Source organism: Dipodomys spectabilis, unplaced genomic scaffold (genome assembly GCF_019054845.1).
Source record: "Dipodomys spectabilis isolate Male_0828 unplaced genomic scaffold, ASM1905484v1 ptg000207l, whole genome shotgun sequence".
Classification (NCBI taxonomy): Eukaryota; Metazoa; Chordata; class Mammalia; order Rodentia; family Heteromyidae; genus Dipodomys; species Dipodomys spectabilis.
In genome coordinates this window covers 10,965,340-10,993,322 of record NW_024870884.1, presented here as the reverse complement: position 1 = coordinate 10,993,322, position 27,983 = coordinate 10,965,340, and the positions used below count along the sequence as shown (strand labels likewise).

General features: G+C 50.3%; 1 protein-coding gene across 1 annotated transcript in view; it reads right to left on the bottom strand.

The window, feature by feature from the left end:
- Positions 1 to 27,983, bottom strand: part of Col13a1 (collagen type XIII alpha 1 chain) — a 131,553-nt gene that overhangs the window by 69,081 nt on the left and 34,489 nt on the right. Inside the window, exons 3-7 of the mRNA XM_042696301.1 lie at positions 14,033 to 14,040; positions 8,833 to 8,859; positions 5,969 to 6,004; positions 3,152 to 3,178; positions 1,046 to 1,096 (exon numbers count right to left, since the gene is read on the bottom strand). Coding sequence (XP_042552235.1) covers positions 1,046 to 1,096; positions 3,152 to 3,178; positions 5,969 to 6,004; positions 8,833 to 8,859; positions 14,033 to 14,040 — 149 coding nt within the window. The remainder of the gene's footprint in view (positions 1 to 1,045; positions 1,097 to 3,151; positions 3,179 to 5,968; positions 6,005 to 8,832; positions 8,860 to 14,032; positions 14,041 to 27,983) is intronic.

Below are 27,983 nucleotides of genomic sequence, written 5' to 3'. Positions count from 1 at the left end.
CCTGGCTCCCGGTAAGTCTCTCCTCCTCTCACCTTCCTGTTCTTCCTCTCATCTTTTGAGCATCCCCAACTGCTCCACGTCCTAGCTCACTCCTCAGCCTGGCCTGTCCTTTGGACATATCTTAGCAACTTGACCTCTGACCCTTTTCCCTAGGGTGGTGGAGAGACCCCCACTTCCTCCAGGAGAGCTCTGCAGAAGGCAGGATAATGGACAGGTTGACTTTCATCCATGCGCTGGGCTAGCCTTGGCTTCCCCTGCCTCCTTCCATGGCAGATCAGGGAAGGTGCAGGAGGATATGGAGCACACAGACTGTTGCCCCAGCCTCTCCATGGGTCCTAGGCCAAGCCCATCTCCATCTCCCATCTCAGTTTCCTTTTCTGAGAAGGCTGCGTAAGACTATGACACTGGGTGATTGGATGGAAGCTGTGCGGGTGGCCAGCCTGGGGAAAGCCACCCATGCTTCTTCCTGCAGCTGCAGGGTCCCTCTGGCTCCCTCACCCACATCCCCATCCAGGCCGTAAGGGAGACGCTCTGACTTTCCAAGCTCTGTCATTGTGGGACCCAGCACTGACACAGAAAGGAGACCTTGAGGAGTTCTGTCAAGACCCAGAGTGAGTGTTGGGGTTAGTGAACCTGGACTTGGCCATCTGCTCCCTGGTTTCCAGAAACAAAGGCTCATTCCTGGGAAAGCTGGAGGCCCCCCTCCACCCCCACCAGGGAGAGAGGGCCGGAACACCCTCTCCCTAAACAGCCGGCATCACTGTCACCCACTCCGCTCGCCTCCCAGCTGCTCAAGACTGTGGCTAGAGGCTAGGCCCAGCACCCTCCCCCAGGCTGTAATTTAGGTATATTTAGGTATATTTCTCGAATGTCAACAGCAGCCCTGGGGACAGGGATGGGGCCACAGGGAGGCAGGGCTGACCACATACATGCTTCTACCATACCCAGAATCACAGCCAAGTGGCTCACCCCTCATCTCCCCTCCCCACCGGGCCCTTCCCATCAACTCCCATTCCCCCCGGACCCCAAAAAGATAATGACTTACAGGGGGGCCTCGGGGACCAATGATGGACATGCCGGCATCACCAGGGGCACCCTGCAGGAAGAGAGAGGGAGCAGAGGGCATGTGGGGCAGAGGTAGGGGTGAGGGTGGGGGAAAAGGAAATGGAAGAGATGAGCTGGCAGGGAACAGAGGTGGGACCAGAGGGAGGCTGGAGGAGCGGTGGGTGAGGGAAAGGCAGTAAATGAAGGGCTTATGGGAAGGCTGGAGAAAGGCAGGAATGAAGAGAAGAGGGATGCAAGCAAGACTGTGAGATGCAGAAACAGAAGAAATAGAGAGACAGGATTCATCCAAGTGATGGGCAAGAGGAGACCCCGTGGAGGGGAGGCTCCACAATAGCTACCCAACACCTCAGACCTCACCCAGGTCTCAAAGCCCCCGCCCCGCCCCCTAGGTTTCTTCCCAGTACCCATCTGGTCACACACTCTATAGCGATGAATAGCAACCTATCTGGAGTGATTGTGAAGTTGTGAAAATAACTGGGACCTGAGATGTACTTTGGAAGTTTTGTGTCTGTCCAGCATACCCCTGAGGAGTGAGGGTTGGTGCTCAATGGTCAACCCCAAGAGGGTGGCAGGCGCTGCCAGGCTAGGAGCTCCAAGTGCCATTACAGCTCTGTGTGTGTGTGTGTGTGTGTGTGAAAGGGAGGTGACAGAGGAGGAGGAAGAATGCATGAGACATGGAAACGAGAAGAGCAGTTCTGATACTGACTGCTGGGAGGAGGGCGGTCTGTCCCATCCTATGAGGATTCCCTCTCTCAGATGAAGTGGGCAGGGGAGGGAAAAGGCCCAGGGCCCTGAGTTCAAGTCATGGCAGTTCTCAGAGCCCCATACCTCCACCTTATGTGCCAGGGTGCTAAGTGCTCTGCAGTCCTCAAAGGACAGAATGGACAGAAATGCATTCTGTAAAATGTCTTCCCTCCCACAGAGGCAGGAGTGATTTCAAATTAGTCACTGTTTACACCACTGCAACAACCCAGTGATTTTTCACATGAGACAGCACAGCATGCATAGTGGTTAAGCCAGAATGATCATGTCTGAAGTTCTGCCCTGCTCCCTACTAGCTGTGTGACATTGGCCAAGCAGCTCAACTCTCCTGGTCCTAGGTCTTTTATCTGTGTCAGGGACAATAGCACTCATCAGGTGCATGCAAATGTTTCATGAGATACTGTTGTAAGGTACTGGAAACAGTGTCTGGGACATGTAGAAGAGTCCTGTGTCTTTCTCCTGGGAAGTTTTGGCCCCTGCTAGAGTGAATCCACAGACTCATTTTATGTGGAGGACAGCACAGAAAGGGAGTCGGTGACCTCAGCACTGAAGTCAGATTTACTAGGCTCTTCTCCAGCTGTGTGGAGTTGGCTATGTGTCTTGGTCTCTCTGTGTCTCAGGTACACGGAACTATTTAAGCGTCCCTAGGAGGGTGATGTCAGTGTTCACTGAGATAAGAAACAATACTTAACACTGCTTGAAACATGGTAGCTGCTCGGATGATCATGGCCACATTGTTATTTTGGAGACACGGCAGCTGACACGCCACATGCAGGCAGGGAAGTCACAGCTAGGCGCCAGCAGGTCTGGCTTCTGGTCCCTGCTCATTATTATGGCTCTGGGACCTTGGCAAGGCCAGCCCCTCTCTGGGCTCCAATTTCCTCCTCTGTCAGATGAGCTGGTTAGAGAGGTTGTGCTTTGATATCTCCCAGAACCCACCTGGGCTGAGGCTTCAGGGTGGCCTCCTGGCCGCCTTCCCTGGGGAGCTCCTCTCTGATGCTAGGCACCCCAGGGCATTTCTAGTCTCCTGGCTTCAGGAAAGGGTGAGTGCCCACAGCCAGGATCCGAGCCATCAGGCACATGTGGTTATGGCAGGCATGAACAATCCACTCAGCCAGGACAGCTGAGTACATGGATACCAATCCCGATTTCTGTGGCGTGGAAACTGTTAGGAATCCAGCTGCCAGACCTGGGCTTGGGCGCAGGAGGCTGCCTGGTGCCTGGCTTGCATGGTAAGGGGTGGGGGGCTGGGGTGGGGGGAACTTTCCTTCTCCTTGAGTCTCTAGATGCACAGGGGGTGGAGGGTGGGGGGATGTGAACTCACCTTCTCGCCTGGTTGACCCTTGACTCCCTGAACAGCAGCCAGAAGTGACACAGGGTGTGTGTAAGAGAGAGAGAGAGAGAGAGAGAGAGAGAGAGAAAGAGAGAGAGAGAGAGAGGAGGGGGAGAGAACACAGGATGAGAGAGAGGCACAACACAAGAATCTGTGTTAATGGCACAGCAACCAAACAAAAGAAATCACCGTGAAATAAGAAACACAATGGAACACAGATGCGGACACATGACAGACCCCATGTCCAGCAAGTAGAGCATGCAAAGCTTATTGTGATACCCCTACCTCCAGCCAAGCCTGCTGTTCAGATAACTGACAGAGGAACAGTGGCTGGGGTGCAGGAGGCCCTGCATGTATGTGCATGTGCGTGCATGCGTATGTGAGTGTGTGTGTGTGTATGTGTGTGTGTGTGTGTAAGAGTGATTAGCAGGGGAGTTGAGAGGAAGATGGGAGGGCCTATGGATCTGGGAATTTTGTGAGTGAGTGTGTGTATGTGCGTGTGTGTGTGTGTGTGTGTGAAAGAGAGAAAGAGAGAGAGAGAAGACACAGAGAGAGAGAGAGAGAGAGAGAGACTGGAGGGGGAGTTGAGAGAAAGGAGATGGGAGGGCCTGTGGGTCTGGGAGTTTTCCAAGGCCTGTGCTGGGTGGAAGGCACAGCTGCAGGAGCTTTGAGGGTCCAGCTGTGAGGTGTGAGGGCTGGCCAGGCCAGGTAGAGGAAGGGACAGAGGGACACGAGTACACAGGAGGAGGGACACCCATATCTGCAAGGAGGATGGGTCAGGATGCAAAGAAGCTGAGTAGCTGGCTAAGGATCTCTTGTCACCATAGTGACCAGTGGAAGAATAGCCCCAATTCACCCTGCTCCCAACAGGCGAGTGGCGCCACCTCTGGTGAAACATAGGAATGACATAGGAATTTCAAGCCCTCTGGTCATTCAGGTCCTTATCAGGTAGCTCATGCCAGGACCCCTAGTGGGGAGCCAAATAGACCCACTGTCACATTTAAAATGGTCTGAACTATATGAGCCCCCTGCAGTAGCTGGAAAGTGACTTTTACTCTCCTTACTGCCAAGAGTCATAGTAAATGTAGATGGGAGCTTCCTGGGGACAACTCAAGGTTGTGAGGGAGAGGGCAGCAAGGAGGAGGCAGGAGGTACTTCATGGCCTTCATGTGGGCCGGCTGCTGCACTTGGAGAGGCCCTGAGGCCTACCTAACTGGGGCAAAGACTGTGGGACAGTCTGCTTGGGTTCCAGCCCCAGCCTCACCCTCCTCAGGGGTCAGTTGTGGTTCAACATCCTCATCCATGAAGTTGGGTCTCAGTGGGCTGTGATGGAGGCTGTACAGAGTTTGGGTATATGCACAGGAAAATCTCCCTCACTGGACTGGGTAGGGATTGCTGTGTGGTCTAGCATCATGGCCAGGCAGAGATTACACATGGTTGAGGCCCTTAGTCTAGAGTATCACATGATATCTGCCCTGGCAAGGGTTGGCTGATAATCAGGTGCCAGGGCTCCAAGATTACACCAGCCATGCACATTTTCACTAGGATGCCACAGCCATGCTTAAGGATATCACCAGCTCAGGAGGTGAGATTCAGAGACAAAGCTGGGAAAGAAACAGAAGGGGGCTGGGCCTAGGGGTCAGGCTGGAGGTGGAGGTTGATGCTGGTGGGAGTCAGATGGAGAAAAGCCTAGCCACATCCTAGACCTGGCTGTGTGCTAGTGGAGAGGGCATTGCTCATCACTGCCTTGGAGTGATGGTCCTCTGGAGACTGCTAGAGATACCCAGGTTCCAGAATCGTGCCTGGAGCCAGCTGTCCTGTCTGGGAAATACTCTTCCAATCAACCATGCTCATCTTCCTTTCTCCATCTCCATGTTTTAGCAGGAAACATTAAGCATTTTCATACTTGGAGAGGATCTGGAAGCCCCTCCTAGGACCAAGCCCTGTCTTCACCATCTTAGAGTGTGTCTCTATCTACAGAAGGCTTCTCTGTAAACTCCAGCTCTACTGGGAAATGCTAGCAGGAGCAGAGAGAAATCCCAGGGTGCTGAGGCTCACACCTCACCTATTACCCAACAACAGTGATCAGCAACGAGCTTTGTGCAATGTTTCTGGAATTTCTCCTTTGCTGTGGCAGCTGTCTGAGGAGTTAGGCTTTCCTTGCTTACTCCCAGAAAATGCCAGAAAAACTGTGGATTGTACCAGGCCTTAATGCATATAGTAAATTTTTCCTATACATACCCATTATGTAAATTAGGCACAACAAGAGACTAACAACATAATTATCAAATATACATACATATATACATATACATATATATACACATATATATGTTTTTGTGCTCAAGGCTAGTGGTCTGCTACTTGAGTCACAGCTTCACCTCTAGTTTTTTGGTGGTTAACTGGAGATAAAGAGTCTCAAGATTTTCTTGCCCAGGCTGGCTTCAAATTGTGATCCTCAGATCTTAGCTTCCTGAGTAGTTAGGGTTACAGGCATGTGCCTGAAATATATACATATTTAAAGTCATGTGAATACAGTCTCTCTCCCAAAATATCCTACTATATTATAGCATTTTTGGAGTATGGTTCGCCACAGAAGATGAAGCCGTGGATAAAGCCATAGGCTGAGGCCTGGAGTCTGTAATAAAATGTCTTCCTTCTCTTTCCCTGTTTCTCCCTGAAAACACTCCCTTCTTGGGGCTGGGGGTGAGCAAAGCCTTGGCATGTTGGAGGGCAAGCTGGCATGGAGAAGCAAGCAATGCCCTCTCCCCCCCCCCCCCCACAAGCAAGCTAGATGGGCCAACTCACCACACGCCCAGGCATTCCAATGGAGCCTTTGTTCCCCTGATAAAGGAGGTAGAAACAATCAGATGTGACTGGAGCCGGCCAGTGTGCCCCACAGGCTAGTTGTGCACCTGGATTAGGGCAAAGCTAGACCACTTTGCATGGGGCAGTGGGGACAACATCCTGAATAATGCCCACATGTCAAGTGGATGGATTTCCCAGGTAGTCCCAGTAGACTAAGGACTTCCTGCACTCAGGCATGCCATTCTGCAGTGAGTTCCAAGGTGTCCCAGCCTGGGCTTCAGTTTCCTTGTGTATTTCCAAGGACTTTACTCCCTTAAACTTGAACTGTGACAACCTATTCCAGCAATGGCCAGAGCGTGCCTAATATTCATTGCCTTCAACTTCAAGGCACAGAGCTAAGTGATTGGCAACTCCCATGTGAGTTGGGTAAAACTCTCTAGTTCTGTCTGCCAGAGCTGGGAGCAGTAATCATGTTCCACTCCCCTGCTCCCCCCCAACCCCTCTGTCTTCAGAGGCTATGGGTGTATAGAGTCCTGCTCCCCGCCTCCCTCCTCATGGCCATCTCCAGCATGGCAGAAAGGATCCTGAACCACGTGGACTCAGCCACATCATGAGATTCAGATGCTCTGAGGGAGATGCTTTGTTTTGTAGCCAAGGGTGACATCTTCTCACTCTGGAAATCTGCTTATGAAGTTCTGTTTCTCTCCTCCCTCCCTCCCACCCTCTCCACCATCCTTTGGTAGAAAATATTTTTTTGCAATCATACCCATGCAGACATCATAAAACCTGGGTGGGGCTTGGAAGAATGGGAAGCAACGGAGTGCTGAAAATAAGATCATGTTTGTCTTGCCGGCTGGACAGGAGAGAACTGCATTCTGACATTCCACTGAACTGTGTAGGTATTTCTAGGGTGATTCTGCTGGTCTCACTGAGTCAAAATGCCTTGAGGGACAGAGGGGTATCCAAAGACGTGGTGGTGGTGGGGGGTGCATCAGAGAATGCAGTCAGCTCTGAAATTATGGTTCCCGGGACATATTCAGTGTCAAAATCAATGGTGTCTTTGAGTGAAAATACTCTGCCTTTGCTCAAAGAGGGCACAGTTATAATAATAAACTTCCTGAGCATCAGCTCCTTTGCAGGGGAACATGGGCGCTTCTCTCTCAGGTTTGCTGGGAGGATTCCACACAATGGCATATCTGCAAAGCGTGTGTCCAGCTCCTGCCACTTGGTAAGTGTTGGGTGAATGATATATGTAGTATTTTGCCTAGCACAGCCATGGGCAGGTGAGTTGTACAAGCATATTGTGCATCGCACCTTTTGCCTGTGGGGTCTGTGGTGGTCACTTCCTGCTAAGAATCCCAGACCAACAATGACTGTTGGCTGTGACAGTCCAAGGTCCACTCACTCTCGGGCTTTTGAATGATATTTCAGGATGTGTGTTTTGGATTCTTTTTTCAGACAAAAACTAATGTTCTTTGCAGTCCTGGCCATAAAATGCTCAGGTTAAGGACCAGCATGGAGTGGCCAGAGACTAGAAACTGTTACAGTCTTTGCTCTGTGAATCGCCCCCTAAATGCTTTTTAAAGGTGGATGTTGTAAGAAAAAAAAAAAGTCTGCCCTGCCCACGTTTCCCTCAGTCATCTGATTTTCCCCTCCTTGAGTTTCACAGGCCTGGTCCACCCATCCTCCTGGGCTCTGGGGCTCGCTTTTACTGAGAGTTTCCACTTTAAGGCTGAAAATTGCCCCACATGCCTTTCATTAAGGAAATCACTGCTGTAATGAACTCTAGATGCTGCTGGAGTAGTCAAAAGGCTCCATTCATATCTAAAAGGGGAGGAAGTGGGGAAAAGGGATATACAGAAGGCTCTGGAAGCCCATGGGTGAAATTCTGGAGCAAAGACACAGGTGAGACAGGTGCTTCCCCAGGAATCCTCGTACACCCCATCTTGGCTCTCCCATTGGCTATAACTTCTTGCCTATTCAAAGGCCAACAGAACTCATACCCAGCATCCATCTCTTTCTGGGCTGCGCAGCACAGAACAACTTCCTAGAAGAACTTCTAGATGGCTCTCAGATGTCAAGTATGAACTACGAAAAGCCCCAGTGTGGAAAGCCTGGTGTGTGATCACGTGAGAATCAGCAGAAACACCATCACTGAAGCCCAGACAGCTAGACAATAGATTTCACCTCTATGAGCCTCGGATTTCCCCATCTCTAAAATGTACGTATAGTCATGGCCCTTTCATTGAGTTGTTGAACAAGCCAAGCCTAAGGAATGATTAGCCTGGGTGCTTGCTATCTATAAAGATTTTGATCAGAGGTGGCTGTATTATTTCTGCATTTTGTCTTAAAGTCCCCATGGTTACTTGACCCAGCCTTGCTAGAATTCAGACATGGGAACTGGGGATAACATTGGTTTGTTCAGTCTACTCTTTGAGCAGAGGCCAGAGGAGAAAGGGGGTGAGACAATGGTTTGTGTGTCTGCTGGGATGGATATAGGAGGATCTGAGAGTGGTTTATTGGTCCTTCTAGTCTGTAACAAGAGGACCATCAACCATTAGTCGGTCAGCTCCAGTGCTGGGAGCTGGACGGCCCAGGAAGGACACCAAGAGAACATTGGGGACACTCAGTGTTCTCCAGTGATCCAGGGCAGAGGGGTTGGGTGGGTGGGCTTTGCTCTTAGCTTCAGGTTAGAGACTCTAGGGAGAGGCCCTGCCAGAAACAGCTGAAGGAAAGCCCACTACACCCCTGAGATGGAGAAGAAGGAGCTGAGTAGGGTAGCCCAGGGGTAGAGCAGTTACCTAGTGTGTGAGGCAAAAAGAAAAGAAAAACAAAAAAGCTTGTAAGAAGAGGGAAATACTTACTGGGAGTCCAGGTCTTCCAGTGGGACCCTGAAATAAAGGGGGTGAAGAATAACTCAAGCAGGTCCACTGTAGATTAGGAACATCTGTTACTTAAAGAACAAAATTCAGGGGTAACTTGATCATTAGGTAGGCTTCCTTTCCCTTCTATTACCCATCCATTCATCCATTCATCCATCCATTCAGAAAAGCAGCTTGCTGGGGGCTCTAGGAAAGAGGAAGATGATTTGATCTATCCATGCCTCAGGGATCCTGAATGCAGCATGACCCTGTCTCTGAGCCCTTCTGTCTCAGTCACATCTGGATGATGCAGGACAGAAGTGCCTAGCAGCTCCTAGAGTTCCTGAGAGACCTGCCACATCTGAGCTGATGGCACCTGACCATGGGGGTGTGCAGCTCATCCCCTGAGGACCACAAACAAGCAGAAGGATATTTGTGGGTATCTAATCAGTATTGGACCACTCACTCTACCATGGGTGGGTTAGGGGAGGGGAAACAGGGACATTGGAGCCTGGCACACATAGAACATGTTTGCACTGAATATAGTTTTCTGATTTTTCTCAAACCCTGATTCAGAACCCTAGTATTCCTGCCTAGAACATGTCTGCACATACACTAAAGAGTCCACAAAATGCATCTGAAATCCCATTGCAAAGAAGAAAACAACAGCCCAGGTGTGGTGATGCACACCTGTAATCCCAGCACTTGGGGGCTGAGCAGGAGTTTGAGGCCAACATAGGCTACATAGAAAAATCCTGTCTCAAAAGCAAGAATAACAAACAAACGAACAAAAGCAAAACAAATGGAGAAACTAAAATAAAAGAAAACCATTCAACAAAATGTCTTGTTCAGGGCTGGGCATGGTTTTACATGCATGTAATCACAGCTAGTCAGGAGGCGGAGGTAGGAAGGCTGTGGTTGATGGTCAGTCTAGGCAAAGTTACCAAGCAACTCTGTCTGAAAAGCAAAAAGAAAAGAAAAGAAACCCCAAAAGCAAAAGGACTGATGGCATGGCTCTTTGAGTTTAATCCATTCTAACACACACACACACACACACACACACACACACACACACACACACACACACACACACACACACACACACACACACAAAACCCCTGGTAATTTTAATATCATAGTAACTTGCACAGGAAACAGCTAGAGTGAAAAAAAAAGTGCTGAGCAAGTCATGGTGCTTATGGGGCTTAAACTCAGGGGCTTCCTGAGCTTTTCTGCTCAAGGCTAACACTCTACCACTTTGAGCTATAGCTCTACTTCCCGTTTTTTGGTGGTTAAATGGAGATAAGAATTTCACAGACTTTCCTGCCCTGGCTGGCTTCAAACTGTATTCCTCGGATCTTAGCTTCCTGGTAGCTAGGATTTCAGGCATGAGCCACGAGCGCCTGGCCATCATGCCTTTTTTAGCTCTAGATTTTGACTTTCAGTTGGATCTGGCACAAGAGGTGACTGAGAAGCTGCTCTCACAGCTGATTCCTGGGGTATCACGAACCCCTTGCAAAGAAGGGTGAGACTCCTAGGGAGACCCTCAGGAGCTAAGACCCTGCCCTGGCATGTAGGGGGTGCTGGGGTCCAGGACAGGTGGAGATGTCATAGGAAGAGAGATGGCATCTTCCAGCCTAGATGCTCTGGAGTCAGACGGTCTTTGCTCAGTCTTGCTGATAGTAAGGCACTATCTCTCTTCTGCTTTTCTGGAGTCTCTGTTTCCTCCTCTTGAAAAATGATGGAACAATCATCACCTGTCTTTTAGGATTAAGTGAGATAATGTAGACAAAACACTAAGCACTGGAGTTCCACGTACTCTAGCAGCTTGTTTCTTGCAAAACTCTGCTTTCCTCTTTTTTTTTTTTTTTTTTTCTGCTTTCCTCTTTGCTGTGACCACCATGGAGCTCAAAGCCAAATTTTCCTGTCTCTGCTCTCCATTCTCCACTCTTGGTTCCTTATCTAGTTTAAAATCCTCTTTGTGGAATGAGGGAGGATAGAAACAAATGAAACGAATTAACAAAAAATTCTTAGAGTAATAGTTTCTTCCTTAAATGTTTTTGGCAGTGCTGTGGATTGAACTCAGGCCCATTTATGTTTGCTAGGCAGGTGCTCTACCACTGAGCTATACTTCCAGCCCAGCTTCCTTCAAATTAAAGGCTTCCAAGAATCTTGTGGATGATGTAGGACAGATATGTTCCTCAGATCAGGCAGGTCAATGTATTCTAAGCAGAAAATATATTCAGAAAGAGAATATTCATCTACATATATGTTCTTCCCAACACTATGTGAGGCAGACATGACTACCATTTCCATTTTACTGAGACACAGAAAGAATAAATAATTTGCTGAAGCTGGGCATCAGTGGCTCACTCCTGTAATCCTAGCTACTCAGGAGGCTGAGATCTGAGGATCTCAGTTTGAAGCCAGCTTGGGCAGGAAAGTCCATGAAACTCTTATCTCTAATTAACCACCAGAAAACTGGGAGTAGAACTGTGGCTTAAAGTGGTAGAGTACTAGCCTTGAGCAGAAAAGCTCAGAGATATTGCCCAGGCCCTGAGGTCAAGGCCCATGACCACCACTATCACCAACAACAAAATAACAACAACAACAATTTTCCAAGTCCACAGTAGGGATTGGGCACAGGAGGAGGTCTGGCCAAAGCCCATGTTGGTCACCAATGCCATACAGTGAGTGTCTGCTTACATTTCAGCAAGGATCAATGTGCCTAAGGTCAGACTTTGGGTCTTTCCTTGTAGTCTCCCTGTTTTAGCCTCATAGTTTCCAGTATTAAGAAAGCTTCTTGCTGGGCACTGGTGGCTCACGCCTGTAATCCTAGCTACTCAGGAGGCTGAGATCTGAGGATCGCGGTTCAAAGCCAGCTCAGGCACGAAAGTCTGAGAGACTCTTATCTCCAATAAATCACTCAGAAAACCAGAAGTGGCGCTGTAGCTCAAGTGATAGAGTGTTAGCTTTGAGCTGAAGAGCAGAGGTATAGCACCCAGGCCCAGAGTTCAAGCCCCACGACTGGAAATTTTTTTTTAATTTAAAAAAAATTAAAAAAAAGAAAGTTCCATAACTTCCAAGTCATTTTCTCTAGCTACTTGGAAGATAGAGATTAGGGAATTGTGGTTTGAGGCCAGCCTGGGCAAAAAGAAGTTTGAGAGATTCCATCTCAACCAATGGCTGCAGAAAGTAGCATGTATTCATCATCCCAGCTACGTGGGGACACACAAGTAGGAGGTTCACAGTCCAGGCCAGCCTAGTATAAAGCAAGACCTACTTTGAAAATAAAACAAAGTGAAAAGGGGCTGGAGGCATAGTTCAAGTGGTAGAGTGCCTGCCTAGCAAGTATGAGTCTGGCTATGTTACATTGATTAGCAGGGTTGAGCACGAGGGGCAGAGCAATGGTGCTGTAACTTCAATGGTTCCAATAGGGACTTAAAGTTGGAGGAAAGAGCCAGTCTCTGGGAGATACCTGGAGGGCAGGTATCTGCTAACCCTCACCTCTGGTCTCCAGCATCCTCCTTTCTAAAGAGCTGGAGAAAACAGAGCTGAGGAGGTGATCCAGCCCTGGCTGACTTTCTGTCTCCTTCTCCTCCTGCCTTGTGGTTTCAGCTAGAACTAAGCAAAGATTCTGGGTCTCGATTGGTGGGGAAAGCTCCCTGGGCCCCGAGTCTCACTCCGTGGTTCAGCGGGTGGCCAGGCAGACACCATGAGCACTCCTATCTGCCTCCTCACTGATTATTCACCGCTGCAGACCCCAGGAGTGGCGTTGTCCACTCCAGCTACCCACACTGTCCAGGTCATGCTGCCACAATCTCTCAGGATGCTAAATTTCTGTTCTAGAAAGAACCCTGGGCCAATGATCTCAGCAGCTAGGGAAATCACTGTGGAGAAGCCCCAGCATGGGGAGGAGGTACAGACTCTTTAGTCTTAAGAAGAAGAAAGAGAAGAGAAGGAGAAGGAGAAAGAGGAGGAGGAAAAGGAGGGGGAGGAGGAGGAGGAAGTGGAGGAGGAGGAGGAGGAGGAGGAGGAGGAAGAGGAGGAGGGGGAGGGGGAGGAAGGGGAGGGGGAGGAGGGGAGGGGGAGGAGGGAGGGGGGGTGAGAGACACAAATTCCCAAGTGGTTTGTCAGCATTCCCTATGGCCATTTTATGTTGGAAGATGGATGACAAGAATTACAACCTGACTTCCCAAATAAATGACAATAATTCATCTTCCCCACTTCTGGGAATGATAGGTGTTTTTCTTTTCTTGGTGTGTCCTACCAGCCAGGGATCTCAATCTGAGACCCTCTGTGGGTGTGAGGGTGTTTTCTGAAATATTCAATAATAGTCTCATTAAAAAAACAAAACAAAACAGGCAGGCTGCTCTCTCTAGGTATAGGAGGAGGAGGAAGTCAATTATGGAAATGACTTGTCTGAGTGAGGAATGGGTGGGGGTGGATTTCAGTAACCTTAAGAAAGATCTGATGTGAGACTCAGCCCTTTTATCTCCAGTCCCCAACTCCCCCAGAGCCCACTGGGTCTTTTGTTGGGATATCAAGTGCTCTCCCTCTAAAAGCACATGCTATGATTCTCTGGATCCATTACGTTGGGGAGACAGATCCTTGGGCTCTTCTCAGGTTCTTTGGAGATGGCTCAGCTTCCCACCCACCCAGGGAGTGAGGATGGGGAAGAAGAGTGGGTGGTACGCCTGCTTCTACCACCACAGGCTCCACCTGCCCCAGGAGACCTGGCCAGAATAGAGCTGCCCATGCAGGAGTGTGGACAGCACACACACTCAGAGCCACGCCCTGACCTGGTTTTCTGGACAGGGTGGAGACTTTCAACAGGGGCAGAACTGAGCAGGGGTGATCTCCTTTCTCATGCCTGCTGCTTCTTTGATTGTAGTTGCTTCTTGGAGGGGTGGAGGGGAGAGTACAAAGGAGTCGGTCCAATGAGGCGACACCTATTTTTCAGAATGAAATGATGGCCTGCTTTGCTCTGCAGCAGCCATTGTCTTGTGTGGGAAGAGCTGTATGTAAAGCGCAATGGGGACCTCCTTTTCCATGTGAACTTCCGGAAGGAACCCGGAAGCAGTCTGCACAGGCCTCCCCTGAACGACAGCCAAAGTTGGCTGTCAGCGTCCCACCCAGGACCCTGTTACCAGTAGATGACTTAGGCTTTCAGACATGAGCCGGCTGGCCACAGCGTACTTACAGGAGGTCCTGAAAGAGAGAAAGAGTGCCCTGGTCAGTGTCACTGCTGCCAGCAGAGGGAATGAGGGTGGGGGTAGAGAGGCCACCTTAGAAACTTCTTCAGTTTCTTCTTCTAAAAGTTTGTGTTTTTCTGGCTCTCTTTTCCCTGGTGTAAACTCTTGCCTCTTGATCTCATTTTCATTATTTCCATTATTGGATGAGAAACCCCAAGTTCAGTCTTGCAAGAGACCTAACAGAAGGGATCTCCAGGCCTCAAGCTTCCTGCTCCCCAAAGATCGGCTCTTTATTCCATGTCTGAACTCATGTTCCAGTTTGCTTTACATGGCACAGAGCGGAGGATACCAAAGCACACAGACAGAGATCACGACTATAGAAGCCAGAATGCTCAGGATGGTTGGGGCTGCTCTGTCAGCTTCCCACACTCACAATGCAAAAGGAGCAGAGGGGGCAGGTGGGGTGCAGGGCAGGGGGAGCTTCTCACTGATGTCTATGGGCTGCCATGCCTTCTGCTAGGCTGTGAGTTAAGCATCCTGCCCTCCTGGGTCTGTAGCCTACTGCTGCTCTCCTAAAACCCATCTCTGGGCCTCCAGCCCCAGTCCTTCCTCCTCATAGCCTCTCTTCCCTGTGCCTACTCTCTCTCTGATAGCCTGTGGACCTTAGCAGCAGCCTCATCTTATTACTGCAATGGCCAAGAATGAAAAATTCAGGGGGGTCCAATAGGGAGTAGAGGGAAAGGCAGAGAAACAAAATAGCTGAAGATCAGAACCAGAAGACATTCCTACAGCATGTGAGCCATGGCCCCTGGGATCCTCAGCCGTGCTGTGCAACTGCCCAGCCCATGGTGACCTGGCTGCATCTGCTCCCATGTTTCTTTCATGTTCAGCCAATCTTTATGACTCCTCATGCTTTCCCATTGTCCCTCCTGTTCTCAAACCTGCTGGCTTCCTTCTCCTCCTTCCTCTGCCCCCTTCTCTGTCCTGGTCCCCATGTAGAAGGAAATAGCCCAGATCATGCTGGCCTTGGTCGAGCCATTTCATCAAGGGGGAACAAAATGTTCTGAATTAAAACAAAAACAACAAAGCGAAGCACTGCAGTAACAGGTTGGTGTGGGGAGCCTGCACGCAGGGCTCAGGAACAAGCCAGTGACCATGTGGAGTGTCCAGGGGGAACGCCTGGGACCTCTTAGGCTGAGAGGCAGGAGAATGTCACCCAGAACCTGAAAATATCCCCTGAGCATTGCCTGCTGGGGGGCTGGGAACTTCAGGCCTCCTGGCTTTGGAGATGTGTCCTTGGTATGAGAAGTAGGCTGGTGATCAAGTTCAATCTGTGGCAAATTTTGGATGGTTCAGCCATATGGAAGGAAGATGCCCCGAGCCTACTGGGGCTGTCAGGCCACTGGCTCCAAGTATGAGGAAGTCCCTGGTGACACAGGCCCAGGGTCAGGTGACTACACTCTTAGCTGCACAGATAGCTGACATGAGCTGTCAATCAACTGGGTCCCAGGAGAGCAGTTTGCTGGGTCTAGCCTGAAAGATATAAATGCTACTGTGGTTCACATCTATCATCCTAGATACTCAGGAGGCTGAGATCTGAGGATTGTGGTTTGAAGCCAGCCCAGGCAAGAAAGTCCAGAAGACTGTGACCTCCAATTAACTACCAGAAAACCAGAAGTGGAGTTGTGGCTCCAAGTGGTGGTGGGAAGGTTGCATCATGACCACCATTGTCATTGCACAGAGCTCTTCCTAGGTGGCAGGCCCAGCTGTGTTCTCCCTTATGAAGCCGGTTCTAATATTCCCAGCTTGCTGATAGACTGAGGCAGGGAAAGGCTGAGCAATTCTCCCATGACCCTCTTAGTCCCTGGTAGTGCTCCCGACCTCTGCCTGCCAGTGCCTCAGAAAACAGCCACTCCACCCGACTTGCCTGCAGACCATGTGCTCCTAACCCTCTTTTCCTGGGAGTACCCAACCCATTCACCACCTATCAGGGGCATCAGCAAGAAGAAAGGCCCATATGTGTGGACACTGTGCTGTGAGAAGGGGAAGGGACTCGGTGAGCCATAGGGAAGGTTGTTTCTGTCATCCTCATTTCTATAGCTCCTCCTGGGAAATCCTTAGGCCCTTTGGAGAATCCAACTGCTGTCTCCCCCTACACCCCTCATCTCCTGCCAACTCTCACCAGACAAATCTGCAGTGAGGATCCCTGGATTTCAAAGCAGGATTTCACTTGGCGTTGGGTTCCATGCCTGGTGGCACTGAGGAACACAGGAGGGGAGCTGTGATGAATCGTGGGTGGTTAACATTCGGGGGTGCCTTCCTTCTCTGTATGTTTCTTTGCTCATTCATTCACTCAACACGCACTAAGAATGCTTACTGTGTGTCAGTCACTGTGCTGGTCTGTGGCTACCTAAAGGTGAATAATGAATGGTCATTACACTTTGAGGATGGAGTTTTTTTTGTTTTGTGGGGTTTGTTTTTGTTTTTGTTCTTGAGAGTGGGTACTGGGGTTTGAACTCAGGGATCCACACTTGCTAGGCAAATACTTTGCCATTGAGGCATATCTCTAGCTCCCATTTTTCTTTGCTCTGGTACTTTTTTTTCCCCCCCCATCAGTTGTGGGGCTTGAACTCAGGGCCTAGGTGCTGTCCTGAGCTTTTTTTTGCTGAAGTCTAGTGCTCTACCACTTTGAACCACAACACCATGTCTGGTTTTCTGGTGGTTAATTGGAGATAAGAGTCTCATAGACTTTCTTGCCTGGGCTAGCATTGAACTGCGATCCTCAGATCTCAGCCTCCTGAATAGCTAGGATTACCAGGCATGAGCCACTAGCACCCAACCACCTGGTTCTTTTTGAGATAGGGTCTTCCTGCCTGAGATGACTTCATGCGTACCTATGAGGAGGACTTCTATGTCCTCATAAAGACCTGCTTAGTGCCCGCTAAGTGAGGGCTGGTATGCTGGACGCTCAGAGTCAGACACTGCCCCTGTTCTTAGAGGGTGTCAGATTCCTGCCCATCCAAGTCCCCTGACACCTGACCTTTAGACTAGAGGTCTGACAATAGAGAGAGGTAGGGAAGAAGGGAAGCGAGAAGGGGTCACCTCCCCATCCCTGCCTGCAGAAGACCCCCCCCCCAGATGTGCTCCTCTGCCTCTGCCTCTTCCTCGGCGGAAAGATTCCTGACCTGACATCTGGCTGCTGGCTTTGCTGCTCAGGCCCATGCTGAGTTCCTTCCCTCCCATCATCTTGGTCCCTATGCCACAGGTTGGGACTGGACCTGCCCATCTGCATGCAGTCTTTCTGCCTTCTTGTGGCTCTTATTTTATCTTAGCCTATATGAGCCACAAAACAACCCTGCAAGGTGGAGTGGGAACCAGGGGGACTGGGGCACAGATGGAGGGTGCTGTCTAGAACCTCCTAGGGCATTCCTGCAGACCCCACCCTCCTCTGGCACCCTCCACAGCTCCCTGCCTGTGGTCACAGGCTTGATGGCCAGCAGGGACTGCGGAGGGCCGGTGGGCTCAGCAAAGGCCCTGACCTCCAGCCCCAGCTCTCCAGCTCTGAGCCAGAGGTAGTTTTCTTCCATCTGTGTCATACTGGCTCCTGCAGAGGAGAAGTTTCTGGGACGCCACCTCTGACCCGTCTGGCTTCCTGACACCGGATCTTACCACAGCATTCAAGGTTGCCGTATGAGGTCCAGCCTGGGGTAGCTCAGCAGCCTCATTGGGATCTGTGCTGGCAGGACCGACAGAGCACTGCTGCTGGGAAGTGCCTCTTTCTGGGCCTTGTCTCATTACCCGCATGCACGTTGGCATTACTGAGTGCTCTGCCTTGTGCTGTCTCCTTCCCTCTTTGCCACAATGCCGTAAGTTCACACCACTACCATTCACATGGAGCAAATGGAACCACAGAGTTAGGAAGATTCAAGCCTGCAGCCTACAATTGCACACAGCTGGGGCTTGGGTATGGCATACTTAGCCTTACTTCACTGGCCTGGGAGGATTCATTCTCTTATTGCTCCATCTTGAAGATGGGGTTCTTGAAGCACAGAGAAGTTAAATCATTTGCCTGGGGTCACACAGCTGGTAAGGGGAAGAGCCAACATTTGGAATCAGCTATGTTCTAAAACTTTCCCTCTTGACCCCAACATTTATTGCTTCAGCTGTGAAATCAAAATAAGAACCATCAAGACTTAGATGGGGTGAGGGAGGAGAGGTTCAGAAGGAAAATCTGCAACAAGTCCTTTCAAGTCCCTTGGAAGACCACATGGCCCCCATCCCTGGGCCAACTTCAGATCCTGGAGTCTCCCACTGAGGGCTGATTGCGAGCTCTATCCAGACTTGGCCCCTCAGAGGAAGAACCCTGAACAACTATGAACTCGGGCTAATCATGGTCTCATTGCTGTGCCTTTACAGAGAAGCAATGGAATCAGACTCCTGCCTGGAAGCATGGGCTTTGGAGCCAGAGCTTCAGGGTAGAGCTTTAATGTAGTAACTTACTAGTTGTGTGACCTTTGACAAGTTGCTGAGTTTTCCTGTGTCCTTCTCTGTAAAGTGTGTGTGTGTGTGTGTGTGTGTGTGTGTGTTGGGGGCGGGGGGAGTAATAATAGTATCTACCTTGCTGGATTCAGGGTAACAGGTGAGAAAATGCAAGTGAATCTGTTTATGCCATATCTGGCTTACAGTAAGTGTGCAATGAGCGATGGGTGGCCATCATTGTGGCTACATAGTAGGGAAATAATGATTTCCAATCCCAGAAGCAGGTAATAGCTTCCTTTGCAATCAAACAGTTTACACATGGAGTGTCTACCTCGCACGCTGGACACCATTCTTAAAGCTTTCCACAAATAATGCCATGCTTACTCTTCCATGTCTTGTAGGGTGGACATCAGGACTATCACTCTCACTTTACTCATGAAGAAACTAAGGCAGGGAGAGGCAATATACCCTGTGGGGATTTCAAGCTGGATAGGGGAGGTTGGTTCAGGGCCCAGGCTGCTAAGCACTCTGCTCCCTGAGGCCCTGCCCCCCCACCTTGAGCCCTGAAAACCGGAAAACAAGCAGGCGGGCCCAGGACAGGTCCAGATAAGCAGGCCAGGATGGATGGACACAGAATAAAACAGCAAGGATTAGCAGATTAGCGTCACGCTCTGGGCGGGTGGGACAGGCTGCATTTTCTAGCTTCCTTGGGCCCCTGACATTTCCAGGCTGGGGTCAGAGTCTGAGGTCTGGAGGGTGGGAATCTTGCTATAGATCTCCCTGGTAGAGATTACAGGCAGGTTCTGCAGCGTCAGGCCAAGGGCAAGCATTGTTCTCAGGCTGAGCTGTTTCCTGCATGGCCTCTGCACAGGGCTGAGGGGCTTGCTGAACACAGATGGAGAACAGACGCAGGGGTGAGGTTGGCTGGCCAGCCCAGTTCTCTGATCAAGTCATTCTTCTATGTTCCATGCACACATGAATCAGGGTTGGTTCTCTCCATCTCTCCCATTGGACTGCCTCCTCTACCTCTTCAACTCTAGCTTGATAAGAATCTGCAGTTTCTGCATCTCTGAACTTGATCTTGTCACCCTTGACTGAACCTCCTAGAAGCAGATAGATCCTCCCACATGACCTAAAGAGATTCCCCCCACCCTTACCCCAAGGAAAGTAACTTCCTGTCCCACCCCCTTCCCTCACCTCAATCTGCTCCAGGAAGTCAGCAGTTGGGCAAGCCTTGGTTCCTTGTACACACCCAAGAAGCAGAGTCAGTTCCCCAGCAAGGGTGATAGAGTGCACACTACAGTGCCCAGCCTTCTCCAGGCAGTGGGCTCTGATACCAATACACTTGTTTGTTATGTTCCAGTTTCTATGTGGGAGGACAAGTCCAGGTTTTCCTCCCTTCCTTTCCATTAGACTGAGATTCATGATGGGCCCAGACACTTTTTCTTTAGTCATTATTCCAGGAGGAGCAAGGAGGAGGTTACTTATCTCTCTCATCATGAACAAAGTAGACCAAGCATTGGGAGTGATGAGGACTGTGGCAAAGTACCAAGAGGTTGCCTGTGTGTGCCTGCCATGACCTTAGCTCAGCTGCAGCCAAGTATTACCAGACCTGCTATTGCCAGATTTTGTTGTTGTTTTAAACAGGATCTTGCTGTGTATCCCAGACTGGCCTTGAACCAGAGATCTTTCTGCCTCAGCCTTCCATACCAAGTCTTAAAACTATCCAAGAAAAATAGAGTATTTCATGCAAATTCTGATTCTTACATGTTGGCGATAATTTAACTACGTTTCAAAACCACTCTGCAAGTTGAAGTCTAGGAGGAAGCTGCTAATTTAGAACACACATTCTCCACATGTTCCCTGGAAGGGCCTCCCAGGCCTGAACCCTTCCAATGCCCTAACAGGGAACTTCTAGCCCGGACTTCTGGCCCAGACCGCACATGTGCATGTGCAGTAAGCCCTTGCTGACTATGTGAGGGCATAATTTAAGGAATGGATGAGGGGTAGGAGCCTCACGGCTCCCATCTAAAGGAATTATATCCTAAGAATATTTGGAAGCAGAACTTGGGCTTGAGAATTAGGCTGATCCAACAGTGGAACTGTGTGGCTCTGCCTCCATCCTTCCATGTGCTTCTGCCCTGCTTGCCTCTCTTCTTCCAACTGGTTTGGAGGACCGGAGCCGAAGGCCCACACAGAACAGTCCCTGCATGTCAGGTGACTTGGAAGAATGCATTTTCCTCAGGCCTGAGGATAGAGCTGGGTGACTCAGATCAGTGACAGAGCATAGTGAACAATCATTGTGCTTTCTTAGGTCTTACTTTCAGTCATACACTAGTTATAGTAATCAATGCCCAGGCTTGTTTTAACTTCCAATTGCATAATCACATTTTCTCCTTTACCTCTCAGTTAAACCATGCTTCAAGTAGCTAGCTATATAATTTGATCAAAGTGAGTGCACCTAACTGCTGTCGGGGAAGCGTAAAGAACACAGCCTCTATGGTACCACAGAGGACCTCCTACCCTGCCACTTGCCCCCCCTCCCCCTCCCGTCAGCCCCAGAACCACCACGTCCTGGGTACCATAGATAGTCTAGGTCACCTAACATCTCCTCCATGCACACAGGAGCCTGGGCCCTTTCTACCCACTATTTCTCATCTTGGTAACTCTAGTGTCCTGCAGGCATTTGACCTTACAGCTGGAAATGGCCAGACTCCACAGGTGAGATAGATGATCACAGATCGGCCTGGTCCGCTGAGCTGTGCAGTGCCCACCATTCTCCAGAAAGTACTAGAAGGCTTGCAACCCTCCAGAGTCCTGCTTTCCCTACCAGACTACTCTGGGATAGTTCTTACCTAGGATAAGTTCCACTACCTCTATCCAGGACCCATGGCAGACATAACTAATGCATTGGGCAGCCACCACTAATCAATCAGAGCTGGCTCCTGTGAGAAACAGTTTTCTTCTTTGCCACCTTTGGCCAACTTCTCAGCATAAACTACAATGAATGAATTTTCCTAACTGAAGATACAGAAGCTTGACCAGCATCTGGTGGCCAGTAGGGTGGGCAGGAACAATGTTTTGCACTAAAGGAGCGTTATGCATGTGGAAGAAGGAGGGGCAGAGGAAACGAAGGGATGAGGCTAGGTTCAAGTGTCACACGGGCCAGACACTGGGTGCTGGGCTTGGGGGTGGGGTGGGGTGGGGACAGCTAGCTGTGTGGCCTCCTGAGGACATGTTGGATCTGTGCAGAGCTGGGATGACTAAGGAGCATGGAACTGGGTCCATCCAAACTGAGGAGGGAGAAAAACTCTGCATCTTACATTTGGCTTTGCTTTTCTTTCTTTTTTTAGATTGGTTTGTTTTACTGACATTTATTTATTGTTAAAGCAGTTAAGAATGTTGAAGGACGTTTTGTGGAAGAAAAGTATCAATCCTAACCCCTCACGCTGCTCTCAGACATCAGAGTTCCCATTATCTCCTCTCCTGTCTGGTAAACCATTTGAAAAAGGACTCAAGGATCAACCCAGTAGGGCTGTAGGAGCACTATTAGGGTTTTGTTTGTTTGGTTGGTTGGTTGAACTCAATTGCTCAAGCCATACTCTAGCCCTTTATTCTCTGGTTAGTTTTTGAGATAGGGTCTCTGTGCTACTGTGCATAGCTTTTCCCTCTCTTTTTATAAAATTTAATTTTTTCTTTTTTCTTGGTTGTGGGGCTTAAACTCAGGGCCTGGGCACTGTCCCTGAGCTCTTTTGTTCAAGTCTAGCACTCTGCCACTTTGAGCCACAGTGCTACTTGCTGTCCCTGAGCTCTTTTGCCCAGGCTAAAGTTCTACCATTTTGTGCCACAGTTCCACTTTCAGTTTTCTTGTGGTTAATTAGAGATAAGAGTCTCGTAGACTTTCCTGTCCCAGCTGGCTTGGAACAGCGATCTTCAGATCTCAGCCTCCTGAATAGCTAGGATTTACAGGTGTGAGCTGTCAGTGCCCAACATACGCATAGCTTTTTCCTAGCTGAGACTGGGTCTGGTGAGTTTTTTGTCCAGCCTTTCTTGAACCATGATGTTCCCTATCTCTGTCTCCTAAGTAGCTAGGATCATAGGCGTGAGCCACTGGTACCAGGCCTCTATTATAGCCTTTCATACTTGCTTTTTGCTTCACATGCTCATGAACTCCTGGGAGTTTCCAGAGCATGGAAGTTCTCTGGACACCGCAGTCCCACAAGGAAGGCTCATTCCTCCTGTCCCCCAACAAGGCCCTGAGTCTGGAAGGCTAGGACACTTGTGCCAGCACCTAGCCGAGAAGAAGCCTTGGAGCTGGCGGTTGACATATCTTTATCCAAAGCTCTGTTTGACCTGGAAGGCTGGGGTGTGTGGAGAGCCTGGGAGATGGGGAAGCAGGATGCAGGAACTGGTGACAATGTGTCACAGCTTTGGAGGAGGCCACAGCCTCTCTGGTGGCTCCTTCCTCCCGGATGGCTCTTTAATTAGGAGAAGATGGGGTGTGGAAGGCCCCCCACATGGGGTAGGGCACGCTGTGTTATCAGGGCTGGTTCCCACGGAGCTTCCAGCCTCCATCTAGCCCTTCCCCACCCCCACCCCCATACTAGACTCTCCAATCCCCCACAGCTGGACATCCAGAACAGGGAGGGGGGCCCTGCTTGGGAGGGGAGGGCAGGTAGGTGTGAGAGCTCTCCACAGAGGAAGACGCTGGGTGGTCTGGAAGCTGCCTCCACTATTTCTGCCCCAGGCACTGGGAAAGCACAATAAACAGGCTGAGCAGCCTCCTCAGCTCCAGCTCCGCTCAGCAATACCAAGAAGACTGTGATGATGGCTGCCAAAAACTGGCCAGGCCAATAGTATCATGGCTTCCCAGGAGTGAGTGTTAGGTTGGCCCTAACAACCTCCTTCTCCCCTCCCTGCCTCTTGGAGGATCTAAAACGGGGCGACTGTGACCTAAGACCACACATGAATATTCCCATCCTTGACTCAAACCAACCCTTCTACCCACCTCCTGAGATTTCTGCCCAGCTGAGTCAGGCAGCCTCAGGCAAGAGGGACCCATAGAGCCCTGGCTTAGGTATCTGGAGCTGCTTTAAGGTGGTGCTAAGACTACAGAGGGAACAGACAGGTAGCCTGGTTGGTTCCCTTGGTCAGCCTGAGCCTCAGTGTCCTCATCTGCAAAATGGGAAGAAGCAGCATTTACCTCACAGGGATTAAGTGAGATCACACCCATGAACTTCTTAAACTGGAACCAGAAGTGTCATGCAAATGTGATGCCAAGGGCCATAGCCCACCCCTATGGGTAGCAAACAGTCCAGGACTCAAGAAAAAGAAGTTGCCATGGCAACAGCATCAGACCAAGCACTATCCTGATCAGATCGCCAGGGACTTCTAAGAAAGAAGCCTCCCCTAAAATGAGGGTCACCTTTAGAAAGGCCCCGAGAAATCTCACACTAGGCCTGCTGCATAGGGTGAGGAATAGGCCAAAGAGGGTGTCACTCTTGTGTTATGTGCACACTTAGGGAGGATGTAAACCCAGGCCTCGCTGTCTCCTAAGGCTGCTTTCTCCCTCCCCTGACTCTACACTGTGCTGCATAGCCCCAATTTCCATATAATACTAGACACAGGGAGTGTGTAGCTCAGGGTGCAGAGTCCTTTCAAGAGAGGTGGTTGTGGGCCCTCTTCCTTTGTTGTAGCCAAGGACTGAGGAGACCCCCTCCTCCATCCAACCCACCTCACCTAGCAATGTTATGGCTGGGCTTTGGCTACCAGCTAACACTAATATATTACTTTTAAGCTTCTACAAATATGGCTGCGATGTGCTAACAGGGGGACAGTGGCCAATAAATCCTGACCTCTGACGTCACCTAGGAGCTGGCCATTGGACCACTGCTGTCCCAGGAAGCACTGGGTAGAACAAGTCACCTGGACAGTTCAGCCTGGACAAGCAACACTGTGACTTCAGTAGGTGGAGTCTCTGAGGGCCATAAACAGCCATCTCCCTGGGGATAGGTTGAGGCACAGCTGGAAGATGGCAAGAGGCCCCATGCTGTAGCCAGCCTCTGCCAGAAGACTATTATTAATCAGTTGACTTCTAAAGAAACAGGCTCCATATGCTACCAGGGTCAGAAAGTTCTGCAGAATTAGGGATTGGGGAAGACTGGACCAAGATCAAAAGGAGATGTGAAAAGAAATACCTACCTCCTTGTAATAAAAACAAATAAAAGTGAAATCCTGCCACTTTGAGGAAATGAAACCCCAGTCCTCTCCAAAGACAGGGAGAGAGAGTTACTGAGTTGGGACCTGGCCAGGGGCTTCCACGGCAGCATAGGGGATACAACAAGGGTGAGGGTCGTCTAAGTACAACCTCCCCTCAGCACCAAGCTAGAGGACTTCACAGTGGTCCTGGGAGCAGTGGGGAAGAGTCAAGGAGAGGGCCATCCTGTCCATCTCTGATGGGCCAACGGAGGAACTGAGACCTGGACCTCCTCTGGCTTATGGTCAGAAACTGCCTTCTGTAAACACAGTGAGGTAGAACCTTTAGAAAGTTCTATGATGTTTAAAAATGGTTTTAATATTTCTCTTTGGACCTGGTCAAATTGTGTGAATTGGAGGCAAACCTGGAGAGAAATTAGAAAAGAAAATTAAGATAACCCAGATGTCTGGATACAAAGGCTACCCCTAGGAATCCCAAATCCCAGGAGCAAATGCCAGCTGGAGGTGGCATCCTGGGGCTGTATAAAGGGTACAAATGGTAAACTGTAAGTGGAGGTGAGGTTGTGACCCTCCCCCCCCCCCCCATGATGCCTAGGCTGTCCTCTTGTTGTGAAGAAAGCTTGCTTTGTTCTCAGGGTGTATGTGTGGGGGTGATGGTGGGGGGGGGGTGAGAGGGACACCGCTTTCTGGTTCTGTGAAGCATCTGGGCCATGTGCCTCCAGCAGACAGCGGAGTCTGAGGTGGGGAAGATGGTGTGTGACATCAGTTGCTCCCACTCTGCCTGGGTGTGGCTTTCCATTTGCACAGCTCCTATCACTGCAGCTGAAGATCTTCTGCCAGATGAATTCTGGGTTCAAGCTTGGTACTGAACAGGCCTGAACTCAAGCCCCAGCTGCTGTTCCTAGCCATGGAGTGCCAGGCAGGTCCCTTGTAACTTCACAGAGCCTCTGTCTCCCTAAGATGAAATGGACTGAATAGTTTTTGGGATGGTTACCAGACCAGCACATCTGCACATCTGCAAGGGTCTTGCACTTAATAGACCGTAAGTGGCAACTTTGCTTCTTGTTACAGAGTCCCGGCCGCCGTGTGGGTTTAGGATGTTTGCTGCAGGGTGACTGTAATTTATTTCAGGCCTCCAGCCTGCTGCATTTCATCAGCAACCTCAGCCATACTGCCTTGTGACACTTGCGGAGCCATCTGATCCCTCTTTTAGAAACCTCTCTCCTGCTCTTCTTTCCCAGAGTGACTGAGTCTCAGCTGAGCCTGTGGTGTCTCCACCTCCCTGACTTAGAGAACTCCAACAAATGACTCCAACAAGGACCAAGACTCCATGGGGCCTGACAAGTCCACAATGGGAACCCAGACAAGCTAGGAAGAGACAAGGGTGGGTAGGACCAGGTGGCAAGAGGGCTGTTTCCTGCCTGAGTTTCAAACATACTGGGTGTCTCATTCCTTGGGGTCAAGGGCCAGCACTCTGCAGGGAAAAAGGACCCTCTGGAGCTCCTGCCTTCCCTTCCATTTGGCCAGCTCCCTCCACTCCCCTTCCCCCCCCCCCACCCCCCAAATCAAGACCTTGATGTTGAGAACCTATTGAACTTCCTTTAGATTTCTTGGCTGATTTTGTGAGGCCTGCCATGCCTTTATGCGTCACAGATGGAGGGGAGAAAGGGAGAGTGGTTGAAGACCTCTCCCCTGCTGTTTTGGCAGTGGGCCCCTGGCCCTGCCTCCCTGGACTCCTAATCCCCCAGCTAGCAAAGCAAAATGCCTGTCTCCCGGCTGAGATGCTGCAGAGCTCGGCCTCAGCACAGCCTCTGTGATTTATCGAAGGCTCAGGGCCAGGATGAGGTCCAGAGGCCACAGAGCATTCTCTCCTTGTCCTGGCTCTTCTCACCTGGGCTGTGAGCAGGGAGGGAAGGACAACGTGTAGGTGAAGATAGGGAAGAGGGGAGAGAGAGTTGAAGGATGAAGAGAAGGGATGCATATGTGTGAGGGGTGTGTCCTTGAACAAGATGCATATGGCCTGATGTTGTTCAACAGATCACAGTTAGTGACTTTGACTGAATGTGTACATGTGTGTGAGCATGTGTTTTGGACGCAGGCTGGTGTGATGATCAGTAGTAAGCCCAGCTTGGCTGTTAGGGGCTGACTTGATATACGCCAACACGTTATTCCTTTTCTCTGAGCCTTGGCTCTCGCCTCTGCACCATGGGGCCAAGAATTCTGATGTTTTAGAGATCTGAAGGAGCTGGGCTCTGCCTCAGCACGGCACCTGGTACGTTCATTATAAGGCATTTCATAGATGGAGGCTGTCAGAAGAGGTCGAGGAGGAGGAGGCCAGAGGAAAGGCAGAGGCTAAGCTAAAATAACAGTCTCAAGGAATAACTGATCTGGGGAAACCCTCTGCCTGCTTGCCTTGGGCTTGGCCACCTTCAGTCTCCTAGAAGCACACTGGGGTGTCCCCCTAAGGAGGACCCTCAGCCCAAGCAGCTTGGCAGTCTCCACTCTAGATTTTGAACGCAAGGGGCCACCAGCACCCACTGCATACAGCAGGCATTTTTAAAGGGAATCTTCTGTTCCCTGTGGGGAGTTGGTCCCTGGGGCTCCCTGCTGAGAAGCAGTAGTGTGTATGTGTGTGTGTGTGTGTGTGTGTGTGTGTGTGTGTGTGTGTGTGTGTGTGTGGTGGGGGGACTGGGGAGTGAGAAATCACCCTGTGTCTTTAAGGAGGCGCCTGTTGGGAGCCCAGGAGGGAGGAAGGTTAGGATGATTAGCGGGTGTTAACAAATTTAGGATGTGGGAGAAGTTTTTTCTTGGCTGTCCATCAAAGAAAGGATTGAATGTCCCTGAGCTTGGGGGAGAGCAGAGGAGGGGAGGACAGGGGAGGGAAGAAGAGGATACTTGCTCCCTGAGCAGACCTGTCTCAGACATTGGGGGTGCACAAGTGGGAGCCTGGCAGGCCATCTGGTCCGGCTGTCTGTCCAGATGCTAGCATCTCTGTGAAGCTTGTCTGTCTGATGCTGCCCACCCTGCCCCATCCCCCCATTGTGGCCCCCTGCTCAGGTTCTGCCCAAGCAGCTGGGCTGGAAAGTGATCCTGGAGGAAGAGGGCATTTCCTGTTGACTAGAAACCAGGTCACTTTCCCCCAGTCCCTCCATTCAGAGCCCTCTCCTCATCCAGGCTCTGCCCCAGGGTCACCCTAGTCCCTTGCCACCCAGAGCTGGGTGGCTCTTTAGCTTTTTAGTTTTTTTTCTTCTTCCTGTAACTAAA